Raw genomic sequence first — 21,494 nt, 5'->3', positions numbered from 1 at the left:
TCAGGCAAGCTCTTATTCGGGAAGTGAGAAGCGCGAGGCAACTGAAGCAATCGATGTCCGAGTTTCATCGTGAACTGATCCGGCAGGTCCAGATCTCAACCCGGTCAGCCGCGGGTCTACCCGGCTACGACCCGAATGATCCGACCCTGCCTGCATTGCCATCGCTCTCCGCTGCTATCGCCGCCTTGGAACCCTCTCCGCCTCACCTCCGCTGCAAACTCTGTAAAGCAAGTCTTCTCAGGGGATTACAGTCGAACATCTGCGTGTATTGCGGAGCTCGTTGCCAAAATGATGCTGTCCCCGATCCTATTTGCTATAATTCTACCATTGGGTATCAGTGGTTGCTCCGTTCTCTCGCTCTGGATGGATCGGTATGTTAGCTAGTGGAAAATGTCAATGCTCTGTATCGATTTAGACATTGAGTTCTTTGGTTGGTTTCTGTTGTTTGGTACTGTATTTTTTAAGTTTAGTCTATCTACAGATTTGGCTGTCTTATATACAGATGTTTGCCCTTGCGGTGTTGCCTTCCACGTTTCCGTATTTTCCCTTTTCGATTGCCTCTCTTGGTTCATTGGGTTCAAGGTCGATGTAGAGTTATCATGAAGAACTGATTATCTGTTTTTGCAAATAGGGCTGTGATTACTGATTATAATATGGGTGGATCAACTAGAATTCGAATAAATGGTCTATTGGTTTTTCTGCTCATGTTTGAGCTTAAAGTAAATTAATGTCCAGTGCGTTATGCTCCCAGTAAAGGCAATAATTTTAGAGTTTGTAAATAAGTCCATAAAGTTGGTGATTGATTTTTTCCCTCATTTATTCGTACTGGCTTGGTATTGATAGTTTTTTTTCCCTTTTAATTTTTCAAGCTACTAAGTTTGACAGTATTCATGTAGCATAAGACCAACTAGGATCTTTTTATTTGCGTTTTTTGTATGTTAAAATGTGCAGCGGTGTTGGTATCTGAAATTAATGCCTTTCACCCGGTTGTTAGTCTCAAAGCGCATAAATGTGACGTGCCATACGCAAGATACTGGTAGTTTTATATTTTGTACTCTCTTGCTTTGGTTTATGACTAGTTTCTTTACATGGTAACTCGCCAAGCTGATAAAAAATAAAGCGCCCATGTGGTTGTCTTTATCTGGTTGAATGGATTAAACATCGACAGAATAATTGCATCAAATTGCAGGAAATGGTCAAACCACCAACCAGCAAAAATGAGCAAGATCGAGGGCAGAGTTCTACTAAAGCCGAATTGCCCCTGTCAGATTTCATTAACTTTAGAATAGCATGGCCAGCAGAGATAGAGAAGCAAGAAACCACTATTTCAGAGAAACAATCAGAAGAGAGAAAAAGATTTTGGTGTCCAACTGGACTCGCAGCAGATAACTTCTTCTTCAAATTAACTAATGTTGGAACTACAGGAACTAAAGCAGTTGCAGGTCTTGACAATCAAAATTTATTTCAGCACGTTCACTCTTCTGAGCCAGCTGATGGGTCTGCCATGGGCAAGAACACTGAATCCTTCTCTGAGTGGCAGGCGGATTTCAAGTTTTCTATATCCGACAATCAACACGGTGCAGCCAAATCATCTGTCCAGGTTATGGGTTCATCAGATGATTCTGGAAATAAAATCCAGGAATCTCATGCATCACATTTTGCAAGCTCGGACATTGATCTTTCTGCTCATATGGACTCCGTGTTTGGACATAAAGAAGATTTAACTGATGGAAAGCCAATGGACAATCCAGTAGCTTCTCCAGCATTAGGTGAATGGGATTCAGATGATCCGTGGACCAATATCGGCCATAATGAGTCTCAGATTGTTGGGGGATCTGATGCTACAGTTAGTCCCAAGGATCCTTTTGGAAATTTGGATAATCTTAGTACGAGTGCTGACTTGTTGCAAGACTTCCAGTGGCAAACCAGTAATGCGGATGTACCTGCGAATAAGACAATGGATGGGAAGCTTAACACAATGGACGAGTCCCAAACTGTGGGTGACTTTGATGCCACTTTAAGTGCTAAGGATGATCTTACTGTAGAAATTTCAAATAATCTTTCTGCCATTGATGATGATTTGTTTGAAGACTTTCAATGGCAAACCAATGAGGCTGGCATAACTTCGATTAAGACAGTTGATGAGGAGCCTAGCACAAACAAGCGGTCTCAGCTTGCTGAAGGGTCTTTTGCTGGCATTAATGCTGAGGATGATCACATTTTAAAAAAATCAAATGATCATTCTGCCAATGTCGATTTGTTTCAAGATTTCCAATGGCAAACCAATCAGACTGACATGAGTGAGAATAAGAGAATGCACGAGGAGAACAACGCAGTTGATGGAGATGCATTTGATGAGTGGAATGATTTTACAGGCTCTGCTAGTTTACAAGATCCATCCCAAAACGAATGGATTCAAAGTGATCATCTTTCCACTTCCCACAAAAATTCGGCGGACATAGATTTGTTTAGTCCCAACAGTACATTTGATGAAAGAGATATTGATGGCTTTCCTGAACCAAATCTATTGTCCACTTACACTGTTGACGAGAGCTCTGCTGCAGAAAATGCTATTTCATCAAAACCTTCTTTAATAAGGTGCGTAATAATTCCGCTTCGTGGAGGTCCTTGCTTGTATCTGTATAGTTATTACTGGATTTTGACTGTTTGTTGTGTTTCAAAGATGAAGGTTCGTCCTTATATTAATTATGATTCCCTTACATGTTGGGTCATTATAAGGGCATGAGTAGTAACTTTTATGCCATTAGTTCTTCCCAGAAGGTTCTCATGAACGAATGCTCCTGCTTTGGTGGCCTTTACTCGGAAAAAAATCAGTACAAATTGCCAATTTACAGTAATATGACCTTTAGAAAGAAAATCAATCCAACTGAGACAAGATAAAAATATTTGGTATTCTTGCTTTCAAAATGTGATTTAAAGGATTAAAAAAAAGTGATTTAATGGGCATAAGTACCAAAAATTTGTTGCAATTTTTGAAATGTGCCAACAAGAGTGCCAAATTCTACTGCGCTATAATAATATGCATCATGTTGTGAATTGTGATTTAAAGGGCAGATTTTGTTTCTTAAGCGTGATAGTGTCTTAAACTCTGTGAAAAAATATGATCATTTGCAACCATTTTATGGTTAAACACTTAAACTACTATTTGTTATTGCTTGCAGATGGGCTCTATTGGTAGGCTAACATTGCACTTTGTAATTTGGGAGCATTTAGTGAAACAATGTATATTTTTTTTAATGTAGAAAAATTCGTTATTTGCTATGCACCTGAAATGCCAGAAATACAATACCTTTCGATATCTGAAAATTGTCTCTATGGTTTCTATATTTGATATCTAGCCCTACTTTTGTGTATGTAGAAGGCTCAAATGCGTGCCTGAAATCTTAAGCAAATGGGCTATGATATGCATCATGTTGTAGAAGATTTATTGCTAGCTAAAACATTAACTTGCATGTCTGACAAACCAAACAGATTAATTTACCCCTATTACTATCATGCTTTGCCTTCATTTCTACCTTTTTCTGCCAATTTATATGCAACATAATCAACTAGTTCATTAGCTACTCTATCACCTCATGTTGGTTTCTCAAGTTTGCAAACTCTTGAACGCACTGTAGGTTAAATGGCACGAGTGGCTCATCTTCTGATTTTGCATCAGCCGCAAATGATTCAAACGATGATGATAAATCCACTAATCCCGAGGATGATGTCAAGATACTGATATCGCAGATGCACGATCTTTCTTTCATGCTCAGGACAGATCTCTGTATTCCATACGCATCAGACTCGCAAAATTCAGCTACCAAAGATTGAGAAGCTGCAAATATTTTGAATTACTAAAGCATGTTTGTACATTATCTGGTATGCCAGTAAGTTTCTTGGATGTTTTGTCCCAAGTCCCACAATTTTTTTATTATTTTTTTTGGTCCCTTGTTGAAATTTAGTTGTTACAGTATATCATATGCAGTCCAAGTCTTTATTCCAAAGATATCTATATAATTTGATTAGTTGTAACTTGTAATGATAACTGTTTTTTTTTTTTTTTTGTGACGTGGGAACCCGCAGCCGCTATTTTTCGGTGCGCTCTGGGTAAACCCTCGGACTAACGCAATAGCCTGCTAGTCCAAGATGGTGTTGGCAGGGAAAATCGAAGTCTTGACCTCTGGCTAAAAGTTTATCTACTCCACAAACTTGAACAACTCCATGAGGGCTTGTAATGCGCACTGTTTGATGGCAAGGATCGTGGCTCGTATTAGAATTTGGGGTTTGGCGCAAGCTGTGATTGAATTAGAACAATCTTGGTACAAAGCTTGCAATAGCCAAAAGTGGACTCCAATTGTATAAAAACAATAATTTAGATCTATATCATATTGTTTTATTAAAGATTACTCGTAAAAAGATTTCAAATTGTTTCTCAAAATTCGAAATCTAATATAACAAATTTCTCCGGAGGAGAAAAAAAATCCAAAATAATACTAAGAATATAGATTTGTGTATCAGTGATAACGAAATCAAAATTGCAACAGAGGGGGATCTTTGCTTGTAAGTTATTTGTATTAATTAAATTCGAGTCTTATTTCATTTTTTTATATCACAATTATGAAAATGATTAAATATGAATAAATTTAATTAATACGATTATATTACTAGTTAAATAATTGTTTTTTTTTCTCAGACTACTACAATTTTAGGACAAACTAAATCAACCTAAATGAAATCAATTTTAATCGTGACCATTAAAACAGAGCACAAATTTTCCCATGGTTACCCAATTTGGCCGAAATAATTTGTCGTTCTCACAATAATGTAAATTAGCATAAACGCATACACGTTGCATGTGTCATATAATACAAAAATAATATATATAATTTATAGAATATATTTTTTAATTAATATGATTTGTTTTTCACTACTGCAACATGCGCGGTTAAAAAAAACATGATGAAATAGTTGAAAAAAGTGGGGTAATGATCTTCAAATTTTGCCCTTTATGTATTTCTAATTTTAGTGAAAACTTTGGGGTTATTTTTGTAGAATCATTAAAATGACCCAAACGATTTTTATGTAACCATCTTGCATTATATATTATATTATATAGACGTATAGATTAATAGATATTGTATAGACGTATAGATAAATAATTGAGAAAAATTGTTTATCAAAAAATAATAATAAAAAAGAAATTTACAGTATACCGTAGTAACTCATACTTCCGTCTTCTTCATTTCCCTCTCAAGATTTTGCTACACTTTCTGCGTACCAACAAAGCAAAGTAGTAATCGTCAATGGCGGAACCCAAAACCAAATACGATCGCCAGCTCAGGTCCATATTTTCTTGAATCCCATTTCCCTCTACTCTATTCTTGGCGTTCACCATTACATCCCATAGCTCTGATATTGAATGATTTTGCAGAATATGGGGTGAGCAGGGGCAAGCAGCTCTCGAGAAATCAAGCATATGTTTGTTGAACTGTGGGCCCACCGGATCGGAAACCTTGAAAAATTTAGTTCTTGGTGGGGTTGGAAGTATCACTGTTGTGGATGGTTCTAAGGTGGAGCTAGGGGATTTGGGAAATAATTTCATGGGTATGGCTTTTGTAATCTATTATAACATGGGCTATTTAATGTGTGTTGTGAGTTTCTGTCTGTGGCTTATGATTCATACTGTTGATGGCAATTGTTCAGTGGATGAATTGAGTGTTGGGAAATCCAAGGCCAAGACAGTTTGCGCATTTCTACAAGAGTTGAATGATGCCGTCAAAGCAAAATTTATCGAAGAGTACCCGGAGGCCTTAATTGACTCGAACCCATCATTCTTTTCACAGTTTACCTTGGTTATTGCCACCCAGGTGCGGACTTGTCCAAGCCTCATAATGGCATACTTTGTGTTTTTTTCAAAAAAAAATTGCTAGTCGTATTGATTTTGTTTGTATCATAAGTGTAGCCAACTTTTCTACGAGGTTCTAGTATCTGCTTCTTATGAAGCTTCATTACTACAAAGGTTACTCATTTGTTCTGTATTTTAGTCTTCGTAGATGGTTAACTTGACCAAAAGGTCTCATATAAAAGTGTAGTGACAGCTGGATTATATAGTTGAATCTTCCTGTCTGTGGGATTATTCGCTTCACTCGCACCTAATATTCAACCTCAATGTTGATGTACAGTTCCCGCTTATTTAGTGAGAACATACTAAGTGGCTCTCATTCTGGTTCTGCTTAAGTTAAGCTTGACAAAAACAACAACCTTCATCCAATTTTTCCTCATGGATTTGTGACAGCAGTGAGGTTTGTACCTCAGAAGTAGAATACCTATGTTTGCGTACAACATAATTGATAGGAATGCACCACACAGGAAACTGTTCTGAGAGGGGCAAAGAAAACGTAGAATTATTCTTAAGAGGGTAATTGCTTTGAAATTTATTATCGTATTCCCAAGGTTTGTCTTCTCTTAATTTTCGGGATCTCACAGTCATATTATGGAACTAATTACTTGCTGTAAATGTACAATTAACATCTTAATACTAACTTTCTTAATACTGACTTTTGTGCTGGACCAATATTGGCCTTTTATGCTTTTTAGTTCTTGATTTCGTTAGTTTAGGTAAACAGGAACGGCATCCCTTTGATCTACCCATACTTGATGCTTGTTATCATTTATGATAAGATAGATCTGAAGTTAATATCTTTGGAGTAATTGCTGCATGTCAATTTATGTTGCTGAGCCTCTGTGAGATTGGAGTTTTAGAAATGAGTATTTTAAGTGGTTATCGACTGCTTGATTTAAGTTGGTGGCGAATCTGTTGACTTTCCAAGTTTGTAATACTTCAATCAATTTACTTATAAAAGAATTAAGATAAATAATGTCAATCAATTAGTTTATAACTGGCTGTTTCGAGTTGAGAAGTTTAATTCTTATTTGTTAAGCGTGGAATGAAAATTATTGGTAACCACACAAAACCTAAGTGTTATTATTCAGCACCCTTGTTTGTTAAATGTGGTTCCTATCAGTTTCAGGGTTATCACCTTATGAAAATAAAGTCTGTTCCGAATCGTTACATAGTTTTACTCACTTGTATGTGAATTTGTGAACCCATATACCATAAGTAGTATTCATTTTTTTAGTTTTTTATATGCCACTCTTTCTTCTTTAGCTTGTTGAAGATTCAATGGTGAAACTGGACCGAATCTGTCGTGATGCAAATGTCATGTTGATATTTGCTCGCTCTTATGGCCTTTCTGGTTTCGTCCGGATCAGTGTAAAGGTAACTCTGAAGCCAATTTTTTCTTGTCTTGATCGTTTGCTAGCAGTTTTTAGCATAGGGATTGCTTCCACTAAAGGTAATTCCGTAATTGTTTTCAAATGCAAAAGACATTTTTATGTTTTTGAATGTGAATAAACAATTTAAGCATAGCCTTTATTAAGACATGGATGGTAATTTTACTCCCCTTCTCTAGGAACATGCAGTGATTGAATCAAAGCCGGACCATTTTCTGGATGATCTTCGACTAAATAACCCATGGCTAGAGCTCAAAAGGTTTGGTTTCCTTTCTTATTTTTAATTGATGTACAATATTTTTGTCTTATAACACGGTTCTCACCTCTGTGAATCTTCATCATAACATATCTGTCTAAGTAATGGCAATTGAGTATTTAGCACTGACAGCTTTGCAGAAAGTATTGAGTTGGATACAGTGGATCCCGTTTTTCACAAACACACTCCATATGTTATCATTCTTATTAAGATGGCAGAGGAGTGGGCCAAAACTCATGATGGAAACCTGCCATCAACAAGAGAAGAGAAAAAAAAATTTAAGGTTTATGAATCGTATTGTACCTTGGAAATCTAATGTTGGCTATATTTTTTTGTTCCTTTGTTCTCTGAGGTGATGTGGTTGGTGTTGGATCAATTTATTAGGATTTAATCAAGTCTAAGATGATTGCAACCGATGAGGACAATTATAAAGAAGCCATCGAAGCATCATTTAAAGTCTTTGCTCCACAGGGAATTAGTAAGTTAATGCGTTACTGGAACTATTAGTTGTCATAGTTGCAATTCATTGATTGATTTTTATCAAAATCCGTCAGAAAATCTTCATGGAAAGTGTGCAGATAAAATTTGGCTTCTTCAAAATATTCTGATTCTCCACTGCTGGAGCATTGTTTTTAAATCCTAGCCAGTGCTGCAAATATTGTTAAGTTCTGCGTCATCTTTCGAACGCTTAAGCAATAATGTTTTCTGCTGTCGATGCACTTAACATGTTATTCAGATCAAGCTGCAAGGTGGGATTAAACCAGTTTATGTAAATGAAGTTGTGCGTGTTTAGTAGCTAAGCTTGTGTGTGGGTGAGTCTCTTGGTTACCCACATCGGTGATTTTTAAAACTGATCTTATTCTCTTCTATTTGAAATATGTTATACTCTCACCTATGTAAAGAAACATTTCTTGAGAGACTCTTTTTGTCTTTTCAGGTTCGAGCGTGCAGCAAATAATTAATGATAGCTGTGCTGATGTTAATTCCAACTCATCAGATTTTTGGGTGTTGGTGGCTGCTCTAAGGGTAACCATGGAAATTGTCGTGTATTATGCGTGTCCGATGGGGCTTAGTTGAGCTTGTAAATATTTGTGCCTTCATAACTAAATTTAGTGGTTGGTGAAACTATTTCAAAGGTTTTAAAAGGATTTCCTTGAGCTTTATTCTATTACAGTGTTTCAGCCCATTTGTTGCAAAGGTTCAATTAATGTAGCACAGTTTGCTAAAATAAAGAATTGGCTATGTTTTAGTTGACATATTGAATTTCCCGCCTCACTGGATATATGCGTGAGAATATTAAGTGCTCTGTTTAGTGCACCTCAAATGAATTTCCAATAAGGAATTTCTTCTAATATGGTTTTTGGGGTCATATTTGCATTTGTTTTCTCATGCTTCAGGAATTCATAGCTAATGAAGGTGGTGGAGAGGCTCCTTTGGAGGGATCAATCCCAGATATGACATCTTCAACCGAGTGAGTTCGCCCAGCCATATCACCTTTCGTGTTTTGACTACACCTTATGATGCATCTGGTTAGACTGTGTTAGTCAAGAGTTTGTTTGTTCCAGGTTGTATGTTAACCTGCAACGGATCTACCAAGCCAAGGCTGAGGTAGATTTTCTCGTTGTGGAGCAGCATGTGAGAAAAATATTAAAGAAGATAGGTAGAGATACAGATAGCATCTCAAAGGCAACCATAAAAAGCTTTTGCAAAAATGCACGAAAGTTGAAGGTTTATGTTCTTAAAACATTTTTTCTTCTGTTCTCTTTTCCAGAGCTATTGAAATGTTAATTATATAGCTGGTATTATTTTCACGTTGGCTGTTATCGCGTTTAACTATGTCAATAGTATTGCATTTTTAAATTTTTATGAAAAATTGTACAATTATTGGCTGTAAAAAGCATTTGATTCATTTTTGTATGGTTTTTGATTCTGTAGTCACAGTTTCCTGATAACGAGCATCCTTTTATTGTTCTTATTTCAAAATACTTAGGTGTGCAGATATCGCCCTATCGAGGATGAGTTCAATTCTCCAGTTCAGGTTGAATTACAGAAGTATTTAACAGACGAAGACTACAGGTAACTTTTTATGCTATCAACATTCCATTGGATGTCACAGTACATCACTTCGGGTTTTCTGTATAGGAGAAAAGACAAGGTTTGACTTAATCAACATAAGCATTATTACAACCTGAAAGGATAATCGCTGGTTTCTTCGTTATGTTACAAGACACACCAAGGATAATATTGATGCTGCAGATTTCTCCCAGCTTGCTACCTATATCAAGCTAAAGTTAAAACTGATTGCTTTGTACACCCATGCTTGTGTTTAGACGAGTTTGAATTAGATGAGTTCGAATCCCTGACCGTGTCCTACCATAATATGTCGAGCATTTTTCACTCTCTTGGCAGTTCGGCTTCACAACTTAAAAAAGATTGTTATGTGTTATTCCTTTATGTGCTTAAATATCTTGCCTTTCGAGTCATTAGCAGGCTTTATTGCAATACATCAACTGATTTTCGCTGGTAAATTTATTGAATGATGCAGCATCGCCGTGGGATTTTATATTCTTCTACGAGCCGTGGATCGGTTTGCTGCAAATAACAATACTTTTCCGGGACAATATGATTGGTAAACACTTGAAGCTGTAATTGGTCATCAAGTGTTCATTTTCATAACCAATGCCATCTGCCTGCATAATTGTGATAATTATTCTGCAGTGAGATGGATGAGGAGATATCGAGATTGAAAACCATGGCTGTTGCCCTAGTTGGCGACTTGGGCTGCAATGGATCTACCTTAACAGAAGACCTTATTAATGAGATGTGCCGGTATGGCGCCGCAGAGCTTCATGCTGTAGCCGCCTTTATTGGTGGAATTGCTGCACAAGAGGTGATTAAGGTTGGTGCAGATCTCGTTAAAATTTCTGGATTTTTTTCCTGTCAAGAACAAATATGTATCTGTACATGCATTAAACAAGAAGCCTTGTTCTTCTGTGCAGCTCATTACTAGGCAATTTGTTCCGATGAACGGGACGTTCATCTTTAACGGGATCGATCACAAGTCGCAGCTGTTATTACTTTAAGCTTTGTAGAAAGAACAGGTATGTGACATATATATCTTTTCTTAAAATCCGAGGGATTGGTAAGAGACGTTGTATTAACCGGTGTAACAGGTACCGCACGGCGCCTTTTTTGTTTTCTGCAGGTAGGTAGTAATTCTTTCGAGCACAAGCGGGCGTTGTGTGAACTGGTATGAGAATCATCTGGGGACGTGTCCTTGCTTCTGGATATCAGTCTTGTAAGTTAGGAGATTGAGAATGTTTATTTCGACAAAAATGGAATGTGTTATTTTTTTCTTCACAAAAAAGAAAATGGATTGTTGATTGAACAAATCGACTCCAACGAAACCATATATTTGAAGTCATTTTCCACCAAATATTGTATGGTTGCGTCCGTCCTTCTCATGGTACTGATCCGTACAAAAATACTCTCTTTAGTAGTGTTTGTTTACGATTGCTCAAAAGATGATTTTTTGTGCTTTTCTGAGTACAATGGCATCCACGTTAATGAAACCAAAAAACTTTTTGAGTTAGCTTGTGAAATCGTGAGCCAACTCGTGAGAGGGGTCTGGGAGCTAGCTCGAGTTTTTATCATGCGCTCAACTACAGCTCGATTTCTTACATTACATGTACTAAGCCACTAGGAGCTCAAAACTAACAAATAAGGCGCAACATCTTACAATCCTTGGGTGAAGTAAAATAAGCTCCAATCAATCAATAGAGAGCCCTCTCAAGAATGCGAACGAATAGTAAAAGAAGGGATAATAATACAAATACATGAAAGTTACACCATTAGCTTCGGTTAACATGGCATCTTGTGCATCTATCACGTATCAGATACATCACCAAATTTGTTTGCAGGATTGTACACGCTGAATTCTCCAAAATCTCTTTTACCACTGGCAATGAAAAGAGATTGAACATCAGATCGTGCAAATGGTACCAACAAAACTAGCCATTCTCCAAATAATTAACAGCCTTGTCAAAATCGCAAGTTGAAAGCCTTCTTTTTTAATGGTTTGTCTCAGCAAAAGTAACTTTGCTGGTATAAAATCTGAACCCACAAACTAGTGAGATCCCAAAGTTAAATGCTGTAAGCATGAACGATGCACAAGACCTAATGATATCTTTAATCCATCATTTTTCAATTAATCATACAACAAATATTAAATTTTAAAGCATATAAGATTCTCAGTGTAGATCGAAATTTCGCACATTTTGCATTTCCCCTCACGGTCGTTGTTTTTTTCTTTATCTTTTTAACATGCTGCCCTAAAAAAACTAATATCATATTTCACTGCCTATTTTAATCAGAAACTAGTAATCGAAGTAACTGATCACCTCATGTTCCAGACTGCCAAACAAATAGACATGGAAGGTTTTATAACATAGATAATACTGAACACGAACATACCTGTGCATTACATCCCAGCCAGCAGGCAAGAAACGAGGATGAAGAGCCTCGACAAATACTTGTCTCCATCTTTGGCAAAATTGATTAATACCATCTGCTCCATACTCCTTGAGAAGATACTCAACAACCTGTTTCCCATGGGGTCCATGACCCAACAAGGATAGTTTTGATTCATGCTTCAAAGAACTATCTCTAACTTGACCCGCACTTATGCTACTGTTTCCAAATATATTATTATAATTGGGATCAGATGCTAATTCAGAACCTGGAATATTCTTTACAGCTGAATTCATATAACTGCTATTAGCAGAAAATACTGTATTATTGCCACCGATACAAGAAGATGAAGGCTCTGTGGTTACTCCTGTATCCTTTACCATTAGAATATCCTCATAATATTGTTTCTGATCGGTCTCTCCAGTATTGCTATCTAAAGAATCCGATATTTCATCCGTTGATGCATTTTGAAAGGAGATATTTGTCTTGCTGTCAATGTTATTTTCTTCCTCGTCATTCAGATATTCATTTATTCTAAGATGTTTAAAGGTAAAACCTTTCTTTTTTCCAAACTTTCTTCTCTCATGAGGACTCATTCCAACCATCAAAGCTCTCTCGAGATCTTCCTCTGATGTTTCTCGCCTACCATAATACTTCGTTATAATCTGCTCGAAGCAAAAAATTGTTAGTGAATTTTTCAAGAAAATGGATACGAGATTTTCATAAAAAGGGGGAAAATGATTTACGGTTTGACAAAATGATATTAAGAACATGGAAACAACTCACATAAATGCATTTATGATTACTATCATCAATACTTGTTTAATGACATACTAATAAACACTGTATTGTGTTTAATTCAGAAATTCTGAAACCGGAGATTGTTTTCACAATGAAATAACTAATAAAAACACGATTTTCATTTTGCATGTCAATCTATTTCTCTTTGTGTGAGTGTGTGAGTGTGTGAGTGTGAATCATGGGCATTGATTTTTCATTGTGAAGAGACAAAATGACCACGTGACTTGTGACTCTGCAAGTGTGAATCATGGACATTGTTTTTTTATTGTGAAGAGACAAAGTGAGCCCTTATTAAATGCATACCAAAAACCAACACTAGTAGATGAGGAAAAATCCATTTCGACATAACTATTTCAATATTAATAATATTTACTGTTGGAATTATTTAATATCAGTTGTGTTATAGAACTAGATTCAACTTACAACGCATTATTTACCTTTTTTAAAAAAGTATAATGATAAGTATTTTTCATCTGTCAAACCTTTTTGATTTTTTAACAAATAAAATAGCTCCACTTCATCAAACAAATTAAATTCAAGCATATCTGATTTAGCCTCCAGATAAAAGAGTTCTCGCAAACAAAATTAAATGTATCAATTTGTTTGAAGAGACTGACTTGATCAATGTGTGAAAAAACAAGTAGAAAGGATGATTCCAGGGTTTCACATGCAAAGATGAAAATGCGACACTCGCCTTTTCGAAGACATCCTAATTACCCTCTCCAACCCAAACTAGATCAACTCTTCCAAAATATTTCACTACTTATTTACCAAATACCAAGATCCACATTCTTTCTTTGCAAAAAAATTTGCAAAGAACGAATACTTAAACCATGATTCTGCCCATTTATTAAAAATGGTAAATTGATTAATGAAAGTGACTTCTGAATGATAATATTTTAAACTCGAAAGAAAAATATTTTTTTGACTTTTAATTTGAGCTATGAATTTTTTTCTAAAATAAATTAAACAACACTTCTAAATGTTTTACCTGCATCAATTCTTCACGGCGCTGGGATGGCATTCGTGGTCCATGGCGTAGCAGAGCCATAGCTGCCGTACGCAACTCTAAAGGAGATACACCTACCTCCCCGGAAGTCTCAACAGGCAAAGATGATGTGGGAATGTGGTGAGTCTCATCAAAGTTGACTACTTTGAGAACAAAAAGAGGTATCCCAAATTCAGCAGCTATTTGTTTCTTGTACTTTTCAGCAGCAGCGTGGGCAATTTCATGACAATCAACGCAAACAAGAACAATATCATGGGAACGATGGCTTTTTAAATGCTCAGGAAAATGTATTCTGTAGCATGAAGGTATAATTCTATACCGCAAATAGTGGTTTGCTTCACCACATCCAACACATATATTTTTCTTACTTTGAATGTAAAAGTCATTATCCTCGTCTTCTGGACGTCCTTTGGGTTCAAAGAGAAGCTTGATAGAAGAAGGATCATCTTCCACCAGTTTTGCCAGATTCCGACTGAGATACCTGAACCACATGTTTCATTAGAAGATTACCCGGTACGATATGTATGAAGGGTTGCAATAAATCAACGAAAATCCAAAAAAAAGACATTCAACCATTCAAGCTTTCTGCGATCGCAATAGCATAACAATCGCCCATCATCAGCATAGATCTTGCAGTTGTGATAAACTGGGGATTTGCAGGAAAATTTTTGAACAAACAGTTCTCGCGAAGCCTTCTTCGCAACTTGTTTTGAAACTCTGAATCTCGTATGGATGGAGGTGGATCTATAGGCTTGTCTCAGGTTACTTTTGGACATAAGAGCATAATTATAAGCAGAAAGAGGACAGCTACCTCCTGGACCTAGGTGCTGCTGGACAAACAATTGAAATACATCGCCAATTTTTGATACACTTTCTCGGAGCAAGCAAATAAGGTCTTCTAAATGAGAGCAAACAACGGGAGATGGAGATTGGTAAGGAAAGGGTGTAGTGAATTCTGAATCTTCGTCTGCTTTGGAGATAGTGCTACGTATTTCTATCTCAGTTGTTGGAATCTTGGTAGCCAGTGTAATGATGGCATTCTCAGACAAAACAAATCTCAAACTCTCATCATGGAGACGAGCCTGAAAGGATACATCGGACCAAGTTGGCTATTATAAACCCAAATCAGGAGGAGAAATGCAAACATTTGCAAAGTAATGAGAACACAGAAATTTACGGAAGCACGCATGAACATACCATGAAGTTTATGGTAGTACACATGACGCTACTTTTTAAAGGCTCTTACAAGTAATCACTTTTTAATCTCAAAAAAGTTGGCAATTGTAAGGTATTCAAATTTAAGTATCAACTTTTTATCGTGTCAGAGATACAGAGTCACTCAAAAATACTAGAGTTCAATGAAAATGAGGTCAGCACAACAAATGCGTAGATAATATGGTTATCCAGACCAATGATACAAGTCTTCCAATAGGAAGATGACAGACATGTTTCCACTAACCATTATATCTCTCCATGTGCAAAGTAGTCTCACAATTTCCTGAAACTGAAAGGAAAGGTTCATCAGTGTTTGTCCACACGTACTCGCGTGGGTGAATTACATCAGCCTCCCCCATGTAATCCCGTACAAGGTTCATGTGATCAGGTATGATCAAGGAGTGCAGACATAATTCACTCTTAAATACTCAGAGTAAGATACCTTCGTATTGCAAAGACCAGAAATATTTTCCTGATCATTCATGAAACGAGAAATGATTGATGCGGCAGCCAATTCTCCTGGACAAGCTTCAACATATTTTGTGAAAAGCTGCAAACAAGTTGCATTGGACCGTCGACTAGCCTCGAGAAGAAAACGGAATTTGTCACCAGGAGACGAATTTTCTGATGCACTTGTTTTATTTAGAATGTTGGTGTGTAGAGCAGAGATGGACTCAAAGACTATGATGACACCATTATGCTTCAAAATTAATACTCTTACGTATCTTTTTCAGCACTTTTTTCATTTTCTTTTGCTAGTCTGCTATCTCAATTCATGAAAATAATTTCAGCTGTTATGCCAATAGTGGTAACAAGATAAATGACACAGTTGCTTTTCTAAAATTTACATAATTGTTTGAACATGTCTCATAAATGAGAACAGTTAAAAGAAGGAAAATTTAACATGGTTAGGACTAGAATATTCTCCAACAGTTTTTAGCAGTAAAATCGCATTATCATAGTGCAAACGAATTATGATCGAGAAGTGGTGATACACTTGGAAGTTTTCATTAAGTTTTTGAGCAGACATGGAAGTAACATTAATACCGTACCATTTTTCTGCCGATTCAACTCCAAACAAAGACAATGTGCAATATACAACAAATAATGTGCGTCCGTTCGAGCATATTCTATCATTTCTCCAGATAAGGGGCGTCGTCTCCAATCTTCTCTCTACAATACACATGATCATACAAAGTCAGTTACAAATCTTCACAGTGAGAGTGCCTTTGCGTTCAAAGCTAAAAGAGAGGGAATCATTGAGGAATCTGTAGTCAAATTCACATCCACATGATCCAAAATCGCGATCCAATATTTTCTCTATTCATGAATTTCTCAAATACCCAAACCCCCTCCATGTACGCACACATTATTAGAATGAAATGCAAATTCGAATTTCCTGCTAAAGTTGAACCTAATTGGTCCTCACTTTTTCCGACAAATATCAATTTAAATTCTCGTGCTCGAACAGCCACTAAATTTCATAAATAATAGTTACAAAAAATTAACGCTCATTCTGCTTCTCGGGCCTCACAACGAGGACAAATAAAACAAGATAAACTGTCGACAATACTTTACAATAGTATATCATTTAGTGTTAATAATTGACATTTCGAAGTCAGACAGTTTCCACTTATTTAAGAATGCATTTTTGAGAAAAGAAGTGAAGACAGACAAATTCTTCTAAGCGATTGAATGATTTCTTCAATATCTTTACTTTTCTTGCAAACAGTTATTCAAGAAGAGGAACCGATTAAACATGATATTCAATTATCAATATTAAATAGGAAGATATAAGAAAATATAAAAAATAATCAAAACCTGTAAAAGTTTATTTGTGGAAACTCTGCAGTATGTTTCCAGTAAATATGCCAATGACCTCTGTGGTTTGGATAACACATCGCACGCCTGCAATATCATGGCACCAACAGCAATTACAGAATACCCCCTCCACAAGATATCAACTCAAATGTATAAGACAAAACCTCTAATATCCTATGTAGCCCGGGTACATAAAAAAAAAATTGGAGTATCGGGTACGGGTATGACACGCAGATACGCGTGTCGGATACAGCAAAACCTGTGTCGTTGACCTTTTTCAAGTTTGACCGATCGGGTACGGCTTGGGTAGGGCTCGGGTACGGTTTGGGTACGTTTTCGGGTACGTTTTTGGACTAAATTGCAAATAATTAAAAGTTTTAAGGGTTAAATTGAAAAATAATAAATTTTTGAGGACTACTTAATAAATAAATTAAAATTTATTGGGTACGTTTTCGGGTACATTTTTTTTTTCTTCTTAAATTTATATATATGTATATATTTAATATTTATATATTTTTTAATAATAGTCGTATCATAGCCGTATCGTGTCTTACATTTTCAAAATTTTCCGTATCGCCGTATCCGTATCCGTATCCGATCCGATACCCGTACCCGTATCCATGCAACATAGCTAATATCTAATAGTCTCCTTTAATCTTCCACATTTTGAGTAGTAGTTATCAGAAACTTCATTACGGCAAAACTTTAAGAGAAAAAAGGAAGAGACTTCACCTTGGCCGTGTCAAATAAGTTCACAACATAGATGTGGAAATCTCTTTGAAGCCAGATAATGTCATTATCAGCACCATGAAATACCTGCAACATGACCTTTTTCTCAAGCACCACTTGATTTAATTACTTCAATATTGTTTAAAATCGTATAAGCTTTGTTAAAAAAATCTCAACACAGGAACTTATATTCAAGATTATTCTTAGTCTCAGTCTTTTAATCATTTGATTTGTTTCTCTACTTTTCGATCTTTCCTTTTTATTAGAACTTATCTTATCCAAAGCTTGATTTTTAAAACAAAATGTCTATAAGTTGCTAAAACATCTTATAAACTCTAAAAGCTTATACATTTTTAAGTTCAGCCAAATGGGTTCTTATTCATGCACCACTAAATTGTGTAAAAGTAACAGTTAATTTGCTTCCCCCAAGCATAAAATTCTATTTTTTCAGGCCTTATTAACTACAGCAGTTGTGCAAAAGTAAAAGATATCCTCCTTTCAACACTTTCATATGCATATCTGCATCCTCAAATTAGCACATCGGAGACCTTTTATTAGCTACAAAGTAGTCTTCTTTTACTTTCAATTGCAAACAAGGACTAGATTTTAGTAACAAGAAAGGGTGCAGGGTGCATAAGATCAATTATTAGTTCTTTTGGTGACTAACATGAATCCGACTGGCGACTTGTATGTTGCCCTGTATTTAAGAGTCTAAAAGACATCATAATACTCTTCCTAGGCCAGTATGCAATTGTTAGATTTTTTTTAGTTAAAACCACAAAAAAAATTAAAAAATAAGTTGGTAAATCTAAAAAGTTGATGCTGAAGTGCAAGGGAAAAAAACTGAACTAAGACAAATTCAGAACAAGAATACTGGTCCATCACCTTGCAGATTCCAGGATCAGCAAACGCTGGCCTAAGAAGTCCCATCATGTCGTGTAATCTAATTGCGTCGACCAGATAATCATTCCTCTTAGTGGATATCTGTATCAATTTTGCACACTTCTAATGAAAAACTAGGTAAAATAAGATAACTTGGAAGAAGTATACATAAGAACGTAACGTGCACACATTTGCCCAAGACTGTAGAAGCAGAAATTGAAGTCTGACAAGTTCAACTTTCTTTGTAGGTATTTTTTATTTCTCCATTTTAATGAAAACTTTCCAAATTTTTATGGGTGTATAGCGCGGTCTAAAATCTGGCAAAGTAAAGTCCCTTCTCCTGACATGTGATATAAGCCATATTCATCTATTCATTTGAAAACATAAGTAAAACAAAAGATACCTAACTTGGGCAATATATGATCATAAAAGATGGACGGGAGCAATACTTGCATTGACTCATAAATAAAAGGAAACATATTCTAAGCAACTATCTGCACTAGAGTAAGTAATATTTCTCAGTAGGGCACAGGGTTCAGATATCTGGGCTCTTGCTTTAATAGAAAACAAACATTAGTAATTGAAGGTGACGATGGCAATATTATTTTCTAAGACGGTGAGAAATGGCCAACTGTAAGGTGCACAGCAACAAAATGAACTTCAAGCACCCAAATCATGCAGTTGCATTACCAAAATAGTTTTTATGCAGAACTACTTGCTTATCATCAAACATCAAACATATACCAAAATGGCGAACATCCATATTGTGCTTCAAATTACAGGTGTCGACATGAGTAAAAATGCAAGCACAACAGTTGGGATGCAAAGTCATTATCTGATTATTTACAATAACAGAACGAAAAAGTCATTTCTTTCGACTTTCATAATACCTTTTGTACAAGTTGAATAGAGTGGGAAAATTGGTTCGCTACAAAATGCAATTTTTCTACAAATAAGATAAATTCCTGACTTATGCACATGAATGATCATTAAATGGAAATCAATACGCATGAACACACACGAACAAATGTGATAGCAATAACGTCGATATGAACCTGAACAAGAGCTGTGAAGCCTAAAAAGGACCTGGAGCTGTGCTGCTCAGTATCCACTGCAAACACTCTCACTTCACTCAAGACCTCCACGAGCTCTCGCAATCCCGTTTCACTATCAACCCACACAAAAGAACAGCCCATCGTGGAACCTCCGCACTCATAATCATCACCATAAAGGCACTCCAGTATCTCAACATTCGGATTGTTGATCAACCTGGAAATCTCTCCCTCATACGGATGCAAATTCGTGCATTCCTCTACGAAAGGAAGACCCAAAAAATCAACGTACGAAAACAAGCAGGTAATTTAATGATTGTCAACAGAATAATAGCTCGTACCGTCTGCCTGTAAATCCGATGCGTGGAGCTTGAGGTGTTTGAACTGAGAATATGAGTTTTCGGCCAAAACTCGTTTGAAAGTACTCTGAGGCTTCGATTCCGAATTCAAATAACAAGATTTCTCCCGTTTTCTGTTCACGAGAAGAAGTTTGATTAGGCGAACAGAGATTGCTAGTGCGAAGAAACATGTTAATGCGATAACCGCAGCCGTCGCGGTCGCCGCTCCGCTCAGTTTGTCTCCTTCCATCGCCATTGCTGCTGAGCTCGGTGCCATGAAGTTTTGCAGTCAAATCAAAGGGACTCCAGTCCAGATAACTCGAGTATGGGTAGTTGTTGGAAAATGGGCCAATTAAACTAGTTGGACTCAAGTGCTCAAAGCCCAAGAACATACACGATACTTCTCCAACTATAATAATTGGGTCCGAGCCTAATTCATCCATAGGCCTCGTTTTTGCTCGAAATCAATGAATTTGATATTAATTCAATTTTTTAAAAAATATTCAGTTTTTGGAGATATCACATGTAAGAAATTTGGACGACGAATGTTATCTTCCATTTCGCATGTGTTTTAGATACACACATATGTACATACAATTTATACTCAATTGGACATGACTGAATACTCTTGCTTGTTTTGAAAATTTCAAATTGAGTAGGTTTCTTTTGAGATATTCTCAAGGATTTATATCTGTGACACCGGTCAAGCCCTCTCATTCGTACAATAAAAAATAATAATTTTGACATAAAAATCAATAATTATTCATGGTTGGGTCAAATATGAGATATGTCTCATAAAATTAACCTGTGAACACATCTCATATGAGTTTTCGTGTTTCATATATATTAGTGTCTCTTGCACGCGATGCGTGTATATACTTAAAGTTTTTAGAATACATAACTTTTTTATGTCGGTTAATTTCATGTTACTTTCAGGATTCACGTTATAAATTAAATATTAAAAAATTAGATTATAATAAAAAAAATTAATTAAAAATTTTAATATATATATATATAGTTCTTTTATGGTGCCCAACTCATATGCCCAACTTCATGTCTACCATGTACAATATGTGAGTTGACCAACACAATTGATGAGTTGACTTATCACATATTGTACATGGTGGGCATGGAGTTGGGCATATAGAGTTGGGCACCATAAAAAAACTATATATATATATATATATATATATATATATATATATATATGATGATGAAATATTGTTGGAAGTAAATTTGAGAGGAGGTTAAAACAGAATGAGGATTTGAAAGATATTTCAGTAAAATTAAATAACCTTCACCTAATTGATAGGAAATTAGTTAGCAAATTGGGAAGATTTTTAATGAAATATTAAAAAAAAAATTGAATAAAATATTTTGTAATTTCACAAGCTGAGAAAAATCACGATTGTTACATATATATCTTGCTAGCTTTATCACATGACTCTTGGCTGGGTTCATAGTCCCTAATTAAAATTGGGTAAAGTCAAGTCCCTAAACTTCATTCACATGATTCTTTTGACATACATATATATAATATATCACTGATCTCGATCTACATTTGACCCACCATCATTAATATTAGATCTAAATTTGTACGTGTGACATAAAAAAAATCATTTCTT

The 21,494-nt window shown here is 36.0% G+C and overlaps 3 protein-coding genes across 10 annotated transcripts; 2 read left to right on the top strand and 1 right to left on the bottom strand.

Annotated features, from left to right (window-relative positions):
- Nucleotides 1-4,361, top strand: LOC140891341 (uncharacterized). Of its 3 annotated transcripts, none has more exons than XR_012152489.1 (4): nt 1-371; nt 1,190-2,598; nt 3,639-3,890; nt 4,087-4,361. XR_012152489.1 is itself a non-coding variant. In XM_073299790.1 (4 exons), exons 1-3 carry the CDS (start codon nt 54-56, stop codon nt 3,832-3,834), a joined length of 1,923 nt encoding a protein of 640 aa, XP_073155891.1. In that variant the 5' UTR covers nt 1-53; the 3' UTR covers nt 3,835-3,882; nt 4,087-4,361. The 3 variants fall into 3 exon arrangements, 2 of the variants coding, with proteins under 2 accessions (XP_073155891.1, XP_073155890.1); XM_073299790.1 differs by having other exon boundaries at nt 3,639-3,882; XM_073299789.1 differs by lacking the exon at nt 4,087-4,361 and having other exon boundaries at nt 3,639-4,002.
- An 863-nt stretch (nt 4,362-5,224) lies between these two features.
- On the top strand, nt 5,225-10,949 carry LOC140886351 (NEDD8-activating enzyme E1 regulatory subunit AXR1-like). 6 transcript variants are annotated; one of them, XM_073292889.1, is made up of 15 exons: nt 5,225-5,344; nt 5,435-5,607; nt 5,707-5,870; nt 7,172-7,282; nt 7,476-7,555; nt 7,685-7,835; nt 7,937-8,030; nt 8,490-8,578; nt 8,950-9,023; nt 9,118-9,280; nt 9,543-9,628; nt 10,098-10,181; nt 10,271-10,451; nt 10,552-10,653; nt 10,758-10,949. In XM_073292889.1, the coding sequence occupies exons 1-14, from the start codon at nt 5,307-5,309 to the stop codon at nt 10,633-10,635; spliced, it is 1,572 nt and encodes a 523-aa protein (XP_073148990.1). In that variant the 5' UTR covers nt 5,225-5,306; the 3' UTR covers nt 10,636-10,653; nt 10,758-10,949. The 6 variants fall into 6 exon arrangements, 4 of the variants coding, with proteins under 4 accessions (XP_073148990.1, XP_073148989.1, XP_073148991.1 ...); XM_073292888.1 differs by having other exon boundaries at nt 10,726-10,949; XR_012151528.1 differs by lacking the exons at nt 10,271-10,451; nt 10,552-10,653; nt 10,758-10,949 and having other exon boundaries at nt 9,551-9,628.
- Nucleotides 10,950-11,102: 153 nt separating this feature from the next.
- Nucleotides 11,103-20,140, bottom strand: LOC140886350 (protein RRP6-like 3). The gene is made up of 12 exons (XM_073292886.1): nt 19,873-20,140; nt 19,535-19,791; nt 18,483-18,581; nt 17,601-17,684; nt 16,869-16,955; nt 16,100-16,220; nt 15,490-15,671; nt 15,292-15,336; nt 14,406-14,914; nt 13,815-14,313; nt 12,026-12,687; nt 11,103-11,510 (listed from the first exon to the last, which is right to left on the bottom strand). Exons 1-12 carry the CDS (start codon nt 20,123-20,125, stop codon nt 11,438-11,440), a joined length of 2,871 nt encoding a protein of 956 aa, XP_073148987.1. The 5' UTR covers nt 20,126-20,140; the 3' UTR covers nt 11,103-11,437.
- Between the last annotated feature and the right edge of the window lie 1,354 nt (nt 20,141-21,494).

This window comes from Henckelia pumila, chromosome 3 (assembly GCF_033568475.1).
Source record: "Henckelia pumila isolate YLH828 chromosome 3, ASM3356847v2, whole genome shotgun sequence".
Taxonomy (NCBI): Eukaryota; Viridiplantae; Streptophyta; class Magnoliopsida; order Lamiales; family Gesneriaceae; genus Henckelia; species Henckelia pumila.
The sequence above is the reverse complement of the archived record's forward strand: the minus strand, read 5'-3'. Positions and strand labels throughout refer to the sequence as shown.

What these genes read in the sequence shown, in the direction of transcription:
- LOC140891341 (XM_073299790.1), top strand. Translation starts at nt 54, where the DNA reads ATGTCCGAGTTTCATCGTGAACTGATCCGGCAGGTCCAGATCTCAACC. An exon ending in CTCTCGCTCTGGATGGATCG is followed by an intron (nt 372 to 1,189) that starts GTATGTTAGCTA and finishes ATCAAATTGCAG; the next exon opens with GAAATGGTCAAACCACCAAC. An exon ending in TCAAAACCTTCTTTAATAAG is followed by an intron (nt 2,599 to 3,638) that starts GTGCGTAATAAT and finishes AACGCACTGTAG; the next exon opens with GTTAAATGGCACGAGTGGCT.
- LOC140886351 (XM_073292889.1), top strand. Translation starts at nt 5,307, where the DNA reads ATGGCGGAACCCAAAACCAAATACGATCGCCAGCTCAG. An exon ending in CCTTGGTTATTGCCACCCAG is followed by an intron (nt 5,871 to 7,171) that starts GTGCGGACTTGT and finishes TTTCTTCTTTAG; the next exon opens with CTTGTTGAAGATTCAATGGT. An exon ending in AAAATGCACGAAAGTTGAAG is followed by an intron (nt 9,281 to 9,542) that starts GTTTATGTTCTT and finishes CAAAATACTTAG; the next exon opens with GTGTGCAGATATCGCCCTAT.
- LOC140886350 (XM_073292886.1), bottom strand. Translation starts at nt 20,125, where the DNA reads ATGGCGATGGAAGGAGACAAACTGAGCGGAGCGGCGACCGCGACGGCT. An exon ending in ATCGGATTTACAGGCAGACG is followed by an intron (nt 19,792 to 19,872) that starts GTACGAGCTATT and finishes TTCCTTTCGTAG; the next exon opens with AGGAATGCACGAATTTGCAT. An exon ending in GCTTCACAGCTCTTGTTCAG is followed by an intron (nt 18,582 to 19,534) that starts GTTCATATCGAC and finishes AAATTGATACAG; the next exon opens with ATATCCACTAAGAGGAATGA.